Source organism: Pelecanus crispus, chromosome 11 (assembly GCF_030463565.1).
Source record: "Pelecanus crispus isolate bPelCri1 chromosome 11, bPelCri1.pri, whole genome shotgun sequence".
NCBI classification, from domain to species: Eukaryota; Metazoa; Chordata; class Aves; order Pelecaniformes; family Pelecanidae; genus Pelecanus; species Pelecanus crispus.
This window is the reverse complement of record NC_134653.1, coordinates 11,362,708-11,371,310: the sequence shown is the minus strand read 5'-3', so window position 1 is coordinate 11,371,310 and position 8,603 is coordinate 11,362,708. Positions and strand designations below refer to the sequence as shown.

General features: G+C 44.6%; 1 protein-coding gene across 1 annotated transcript; it reads left to right on the top strand.

Annotated features, from left to right (window-relative positions):
- Positions 1-999: 999 nt before the first annotated feature.
- Positions 1,000-5,572, top strand: MPV17L (MPV17 mitochondrial inner membrane protein like). The gene is made up of 4 exons (XM_075719378.1): positions 1,000-1,315; positions 3,900-3,970; positions 5,196-5,225; positions 5,393-5,572. Exons 1-4 carry the CDS (start codon positions 1,000-1,002, stop codon positions 5,570-5,572), a joined length of 597 nt encoding a protein of 198 aa, XP_075575493.1.
- The last annotated feature ends 3,031 nt before the right edge of the window (positions 5,573-8,603 follow it).

The following is an 8,603-nucleotide window of genomic DNA, read 5'->3' as shown; positions in this document are numbered from 1 at the left end:
ACTAGGAAGAAAATTAACTCTATCCCAGCCGAAACCAGGACAGTTATTAAAATGTATTTCAATATAGAAGCCATCCGTGCCTATTTGTAGTCATTCCTGGTAGATTTCATGATAGTTTGAAACGCATTCATCCCGGTTGCTATTAGGACACAGAGTGAACTACTGCCTCCAGCCTGGAGATGGTTCCCTAAGTCAAGGCTGAGCCCATTGCCAGGACCCCGGGGAAACTCCGGGCGCTCCCGGATGCACTCGTCCTCTTCTGCGGCCAAGGGCTGCCTTGCAGGACACAAGCCTCCCTAGCTGTAAGCTCACTACACGGACTTCGGATCCGCTTTGTGGCAATGGTTCCGTGTGTACAAAGCTGTGTACACGAGTCCCTTGAATAAACATACATCACTTCTGGCTTTCTCCTCAAATTGCCTCAATAGCAAAGGGCAAAGTGGAGGAACTGCATGGGCTGCTGCTGCTGCAGGTGTGCATCAGCCCTGCTCAGTGAGGTAACAGACACCAGACTGCAAAACAACAGCAAAATTGAAAAGTCGTAACCTACTCATGTAAGCAAGCAATAAGGAGATAATTAGAAAGATAATAAGCAAACACTGCCTAGTTTTCACTTGTCTCTGAACTGCTGCAGCAATACTGCACAGTGCATCCAGGGTGCATCTAGACCAAAGCCCAGGACGCACAGTGACCTACTTCTTCCGAGTGAACCCACAGTCTCCTGGAAAATAACGCCACGAAGCGAGGCGCGGGCGCCCAGCGATCCCCCGCGGGCAGAGCGGAGACCGGCGCGGCCGCGGGGAGGCCGAGCCCGGGGCTCGCCGTGGGGTGCCGGCCTTCCCGGGCAGGGGCAGGGGCAGGGGCAGGCGCGGCGCGGGTGGCGCCCCGGGCGGGGCAGCCCTGAGGGGGAGCGGGGACCGCAGAGATGGCGAGGGCGGCGGCGGGCGGGCCCGCGCGGAGGAGGAGGAGGAGGCGGGCGGGCGGAAGAGGCGGCGGGCGATGGCCGGGGCGCTGCTGCGCGGCGGGGTGCGCCGCTTCCCCTGGCTCTGCAACGTGCTGCTCTACGGCGGGCTCTTCGCGGCGGGCGACGCGGCCCAGCAGCTGTGGCGGCGGCGGCGGCGGGGGCAGCCGCCCGACTGGGCGCAGACGCGGCGCGTCGCGCTGGTGGCCCTCGCCTTCCACGGCAACTTCAGCTACGTCTGGCTGCGGGCGCTGGAGCGGGCGCTGCCCGGCCGCCGCCCGCCCGCCGTCCTCGGCAAGGTGCTCTGCGACCAGCTCCTCGGCGCCCCCGTCGCCGTCCTCGCCTTCTACATGGGTGAGTACCGCCGCCGCCCAGGCACCGCCATCTCGGCGCGGCGGGGGCGGGCGCGCCGAGCAGCGGGCGGCCGGGGGCGCGGACCGCAGAACCCCGGCGCACGCACGCCGGGCGCAGTCCTGGAGAGCGCGCACCGAAAACGGCGCTTCGCACCCCGGACAGGCGGGGGTGGCTGGGTTACCCCCTGCCCGCCCGGCCTGCCGGGCGGCGATCGCTGCGGGCCGGCGCCCGCAGCCCCAGAAGCGCCGGTGTGGGGCTGCGTGGTCCTCAGGCAGCGCGGCCGGTGCGCGCTGTGGGTCCCCGCCGAGGCGCTCCGGTACCAGGCCTCGGAAGGCGGCGCGGCCGCTCGCGCAGCTGCGCTCGGAGCTGCCCGGGGAGCGGCTGGGGACCTGCGAAGGCCGGTCGCTCTCCCCGGGCGCGCCCCTGGGGCAGCCCGGCGCAGCGCCGCGGGCACCGTGCCGCTCCAGAGCTTTAGGTGAGGGGCTGCTGTGCCGGAGGGGAGCCCTGCCTCGGGCTCGGCTGGGCCCGTCGCTTTTAATTAGTTGCAAGGAATTGAACACACCTTACACGGATTGTGCCGCCCATCTCTGCTTGAATTGCTCTGCTCGGTTGTCAACATCAGCCGTCTCGACAACTGTAAATGTCAAGAAATACTGTAGTTCAGCAAATAAACTGGACCACCTCCTGCTGCGAGAGTATATAGAAATACAGCATACTACTAATGTATAATCTCAAAAGCTAACAAATAGGAGAATTTAGGTAGACTAGTATCTGTTTCAAGGATAAACATGAGGGAATAAGAAAAATAATAGCTGAGCCTAGTGTAACAGAAGGCTCTCATTTAATTTAAACTTCATGTGGAAGAAGAGCAAGACGGGTACTCTTTTTGCCTGGTATTGAATCATAGAATCATAGAATCGTTTAGGTTGGAAAAGACCTTTAAGATCATCCAGTCCAACCATTAACCTACACTACCAAGTCTACTCTTAAGCCAATCAAGGGTAGACTAGACTAAACCATGTCTCCAAGTGCCACATCTACCCGTCTTTTGAACGCTTCCAGGGATGATGACTCCACCACCTCTCTGGGCAGCCTGTTGCAATTCTTGACCACCCTTTCCGTAAAGAAATTTTTCCTAATATCCAACCTAAACCTCCCCTGGTGAAGTTTAAGCCCATTTCCTCTCGTCCTATCACTAACTACATGGGAGAAGAGCCCAACACCCACCTCACTACAACCTCCTTTCAGGTAGCTGTAGAGAGTGATAAGGTCTCCCCTCAGCCTCCTCTTCTCCAGGCTAAACAACTGGGAGATTTGCGTTTTATGACCCTGACAGGGGAATCATTCAGTGCATGATTGAAGAGGAATGAAGCGAAGGAAGAAGTTGAACACCAGACACTTACTCTCAAAATCCTATCTGCCTGTGTCAGAATGTAAGCAGGGAATTGCCCAAGGACCAGAAGGAGTTGAAGGACCACAAAAGGGTAAAAATCCCTGCACTGGGTAGCAGTATGATGTCATAGCAGAATAATGTATCCGTTGAGAGATACTGATAACCTTGTGGCATACAAATACCTAGAAGGATACCTAAGTTGGACTAAGCGACTTTGGGCCTCTGCTTATGCGCGAATGTGTAGCTTTTCATTTTAGATTGATTTGTTAAAGCATGTTGTCTAATACCTTTGCTTAATATAGGTCACATCTTCCAGTTAAGGTGGGTGATCTTTGAAGAGCTTCTACAGCTCTTAAAAAGATGTAGTCTTAATTTGACACCTGAAGATTCTAATGGCTTGAAATACCGTTTAAAGGGTTTATTATTTTGAACCCTTTAAACAATATTTCATGTGATGGTATTTAATTCAGTTAATTTATTTCCAGTTTGCATGTGTCTAATATGTAATTTCAAGTCATACCGCTTTTCTCTTGATCTTGGGTGTAATGATGGGGGCCTGTCGTCAGGTTGTGTTTTCCTAGAGTTAAGGGGAGTTTGGATCAATTAGAATTTATTTAAAATTTTGGAATGTATGTGGAGGGTTAAACAAGTAGGTTTTGAAACTGTTCTGCTTGTGAATTCTAGAGTTTGGATTTGCTGTAGTTATTTGTGAAGGTGAAAAATCACATTTGATTATGGCTGAAATTTAAAAAAATTAGGTGCTCTTTTCCACTGACTTCAGTGATCTGTAGGCACCTAAACTCCTTCAAGGATCTGAGCCACTTTTGGCAATTCAACAATGTGCAGAATGCCTTATTCTCTCTCTCTCATGGGTGTAAAAGGTACTTTCATCATACCTGTTCCACTGCCATACCACTGGTGACTTATGTGGCAGTAGAACAGCTATGATACACCATCTATACAGTATATTCCAGGTGATCTATGGTGTCAACGCCGAGCAAGTCAATAGATGAAGAGATATGATGTAGCACTATTAGGTAGCCGGAATGGTATTTTTTCTTTGTAATGATATCAGCTTTTCTTCCAAAGCTATTGTAATACATTTTGAGAAGAGTTTGGGATATCATTGAAAAAAAGTGAACATTTCATTTTTGTATTTTTTCCTGATTGTTATAAATGTTTTGCCACTAGGTATGAGCATCCTTCAGAGAAAAGAGGACATCTTTTCAGACTGTAAAAAGAAATTTTGGAATACGTATAAGGTGAGGCAAGCAATTCACTTATCTCCCAGCTAAGCAAAGAAATAATATTCTTGGATAAAATATTTGAAATACTTCTTCCTCCAAAAGCCTTTGTTTCACTCTATTATTTGATTACATGTAGGAAGCGTTAAGTACCAGCAGTCATGGGAAGTCAGGGTAGTCTGGAGCAGGCACTGCTGCCAGATGGGTGAAATGATGCCATTTTAAAAATGTACAATGTTTATATACATAACACTTACACCCGGCTCCGTTTGAATGAGTGCCCTACAATACAACACTAAGACTGTACTACCTTTTATCTTAAGAAGTACCCACACACCAGTGTTTAGTTAGTAACGCTGCTGACATCACTTACATGAACACCTGTTAAAATCATTAGTTAGAGAGACATCTTTTTTAGGAATCATTTTCAGCCTGTACTTTTCAGTGACAGTCTTCTCACTTTGAGAAACACGATCCCTTGTTTTAAGAAGACTTTGGTATAAATAGCTGGTTTTGGTTTGCATTTCTACATACACAGGAAAAAAATTATCCATGCTACCTCAGAGCTGAGCAAATTAAGAATTTGAAAGATTTCTCAGGTGCAAGAAGAATGATAGAGTAGCAGAAAAAACATAATAGATGGAGAAACTGTGATGCAATGTGAGTTTCTCTTCACACTGGAACTATATAGGTAGGCTAGAAAAGGATTATTTTTATTCCTATGGACAATGATTCTAAAAACAGTGCCTGCTATATCCTATCAAAACATAAAGTTTCTATTGACCTTATGTTTTATGAGTAAATTATCCATTGAGTTTTGCAAAAAAGCCTTACATGTATGAGTAACTAGAAGGAGCATTGCAAGTGTGAAATAAATAGCATTCAGTGGTATTTTTCATTCATGACTGAAACAAATGTTCACATATTTAAACATTTGTTCACCCATCTGGTAAATGTGGTTATGTATCTGGTGTCAGGTGACTATGAAGATTTAACTGTGCTTAAAGTTTTGTATTTAAAATGAGTTAGAATAATGTGTTTGAGAAACTCCTGGCATAGAGGCTCATGAAAATGATTAGAAGTTTCATATTGCAACCTCTAAGTTAAGCAACTTAATTTACAACTGCACAGTTTTTATTAACTTTACTCAATTATGTTTCAGTGTTTGCTAAATGTGGTAAGAAAAAATTAATCATTGTAGTTGAAGTCCATAAGAATAACAAAGGATTTGTTTTCATTTCAGACGGGACTGCTGTACTGGCCTTTTGTGCAGGTGAGTTTTTAGGGCAACTCAGTGAGCCGTTTTTTCTCATAAAACCTGATCCGATGCATTCATACTATATGTAACCCAGTGAGAAGTCAGTGGAGTTGTTGGGTGTGTAGGTGTAAGACCTAACAATGCCTGGAGCACTAACTGAGCTCTCTCTCCTTCCAACACAGCTGTCAAACTTCATTTTGGTCCCTGTTTACCTGCGAACAGCTTACACTGGGCTCTGTGGCTTTGTCTGGGCTACCTTCATTTGCTTTTCCCAACAGAGTGGAGATGGCACAGCAAAGTCAGCTTTTATGTGGCTCCAAAGAGAGAAGGTCAATGCAGATGAAGAATCATCAGAGAAATAAGCACTTTAGTTCTGAACGCTTGTTAAACTGAGTTTATGAAAATCAGTAAACCGCACTGCAGCCTCATTGCTGTGTTTAGAATAAACATCGCAACATTTGTTGGTTAGTATAAGCAGTGGAACAGTTTGTCTTTGTGCCTGTTTATTTTTCATAAAAGAGGCCAACTGTATATTGGCATTTAATTATTTTCATGCTGCCAGCCCATCTCTTCTGGGAACAACTGACTTACAGGGCAGTGTAAGCATTTGCACATCATGTCAGACTGCCTCACTGGGGAGAAATATTAACTGTAATTTAATTTTCAAGCAACTTGTAATTGCTAGAAAAAGGGGAATAGAACATTAAATCATCAGTTGTCGGACTTGACAATTGTTATCAGTGCAAGATTGCTTTTGCAGAAGAAAATTTAATTGATTTCTTATTTAAAAAGTGACATTGAATCTGTTTTATTCAGAGAAAACAAAAGTGCTGTGTTTGTAGGGACCACTTCTCTATAGGGGCAAACTTGCTTTATTCTACATGAAAATCTGTATAGCAAATGAATTATTTCACAGAATGTACAAACCCGATATATATTTGTACATCTTTTATCTTAACTGGGAGAATAAAGATAACAAACTTTGGTCAGAGTTCTTTGGGGTGGATGCTGCATATTCACACTTGGGGGAGGCGTCAGTCATAAGCAGCTCCTGCACGATGGAACCTAACTAAATACTGCAGTGAGCCTTTGCTGTATCTGTCAACAACTTCCTCCTTTGCCCCTCAAGGGTCAAAGTATGGAAGAGTACATGGGAGTCTTGACACCTTCACTCTTTTCTACTGTTTCATTATGTTCAAGATATAATGAAGATTTTGAAGAAAAGAGCATGGGAAGGAAGGTAATATGAATGCCAGAATCCATCTCAAAACAATCCAGCTATATATAAGGAACTTCCACTTCTTCTTCAAATGGCTTTTAAAGATTCCTGTTCATAGAAGACATTGGGTAGCTACACATAGGGACTGGGAAAAGGTGAAAATTAATTATAGATCTGCTTTGTCAACTGAGGATCAGGTCTGGGTGCAGGTGTGCTCATTGGTATTTTTTAAAGGTGCATCTGTATCTCAGAACAGGAACTGTGCAAATTTCTGTGATTGCAGTAAGGTGAAATCAGACCAGTAAAGGAGTCCTTGGTTTATTAGAATGGGATTTTATGTCTTGAAGTTACTAAATTCTAAGCTTGAAACAGTGTCTGATTTAACCGATTTTGATTATGATTGTAAAGAGGAGACTCAACCCTTTTTGTTACAATAATAATAAACCCCTTTGAGGAATGTCTGAATTCCTCAGTCTTGTCTAAACAGTAAACCAAAGCCTGCTTAGGCTATAAATGTACATTCCTTTGGCCAGCAGCTGTACTGCTTACAATTATTTGTCACTGTGGGAGCCCAATGTTGCTTAGCTCAGACAGGGAAAGGAATCATGCAAGCACTGCCCAATCTATTCCAGGTAAAATCAACTTGTTTAGCATAATCCAGTGGGCAAGAGTGATGCAAGGTACCCGTATGGCTTTGACTACAGGACTACAGCAGATGGGAGGCGGGTAGATGGCAGGGGGGGCTGCTTCTACAGTCTGTTTTGCTGGCAGACAGGTGAAGGTGCCTTCCCTCTCAGGACAGACAAGTCACTGCAATTCCATCTTCAGCTGCACAGGCAGACCTGGAAGAGGACACTTGCATATGATCTTAAGGTGGAATTCATTTTAACTGACTTTTGTCACCTGTAGTGTGGACATCTGCAACTTGGCTAATCAGTTTAAGCTCTGTTTACAGCCAGTGGTGGAAAATAGGCAGTTTTAGACATCTGTTGAAGGGTATGGTGAATTGTGCAGTGTAAGTGTCTATTTCTTTCCATCGATACATGAGACTCTCGGGTGACTGGCTGCTGTGTAGGTAGCTTCATTGTAGAAGCTCATATTTGGTGAGTTGAATTCCCCTGGTTGGTGTCTATCTTACATGTCCCTATGGGAGCAATGTAGTGGGTGTTGCTGCGTGAATCCCACAGTGTGAATTGGGCGGTCCTGATGCTGGACATTCCAGTAGGTGTAGAAATCCACAGAGGAGCTAACTGCATTTTATCTATCTATTTAAAAAATGAAAGATGAATGAGTAGATGTTTCAGACAGCTATAGCTGTGAAATTGTTATTGTACGTAAAGTCTTCAGGATAAAGAAGCAATTTCAGTAGTGTTTTTTCTGTTGATATTTTTAGGATCAGAGTAGTGTTTTAAAGTCTGTTCTATTCAGTGAGACTTAAAAGTTTCAGACAAGGTGCGCTAATTAAGTATTTGACTTTTTTTTACAGATGCTATTTATTTTTATTTCTGCTTGTGCCTTAAGTGTTTAATGATTAATAGAAATCACTTGGAGAAGGGAACTGGGAAGTAGTGGCATTATGAGGAGAGTGAAATAGTGGTGTTGATTTGCTGTAAGCAGTATGCAATGTTCTGCTGCAACTCAGTGCAAAAAATATTTCTGCATGGGTATAGTTGGTAAAACTTAATCTCCAGGTGCATCGAGAATTTAAAACTATTCTCATGATCTGTATAATGCTGCTGCTTTTCTTCAGCAGGAGTACTTAATGAATGGAAGATCCATCTTTTATTTTAAATGGCTTAAAAGCTTATACAAGCTGTGCTTTATTACTGTATGCTTTTGTGCTGCTAGCTTTTTACTTGGGAATTTGAGCTAAATTCTGCTTTGTCTTCAAGTTTCTCTGACTGTGGGCTTCAGGGTTTCCCTCCACATTGCTATTACTTGAAGTACAGTTCTTTCATGTAATGGAAGCCTGTAGCTCTTATATTTCAGTAAACTTCAGATTCTGCATAATCCTTTCATTTCCTCTGTTTCTCGTGTTAAGGTACTTGACAAGTCCCTTTTCATATTAATTTTTTTTTTTTTTAATTATGAGCACTGATTGGTCTTATGAACATTTCAGACCCACATAATACAAAACAATAAAACTGTGTTGGGACAAATTATCAGTGTGCATA

What these genes read in the sequence shown, in the direction of transcription:
- MPV17L (XM_075719378.1), top strand. Translation starts at nt 1,000, where the DNA reads ATGGCCGGGGCGCTGCTGCGCGGCGGGGTGCGCCGCTTCCCCTGGCTC. An exon ending in AATTTTGGAATACGTATAAG is followed by an intron (nt 3,971 to 5,195) that starts GTGAGGCAAGCA and finishes TTTTCATTTCAG; the next exon opens with ACGGGACTGCTGTACTGGCC. An exon ending in TGTACTGGCCTTTTGTGCAG is followed by an intron (nt 5,226 to 5,392) that starts GTGAGTTTTTAG and finishes CTTCCAACACAG; the next exon opens with CTGTCAAACTTCATTTTGGT.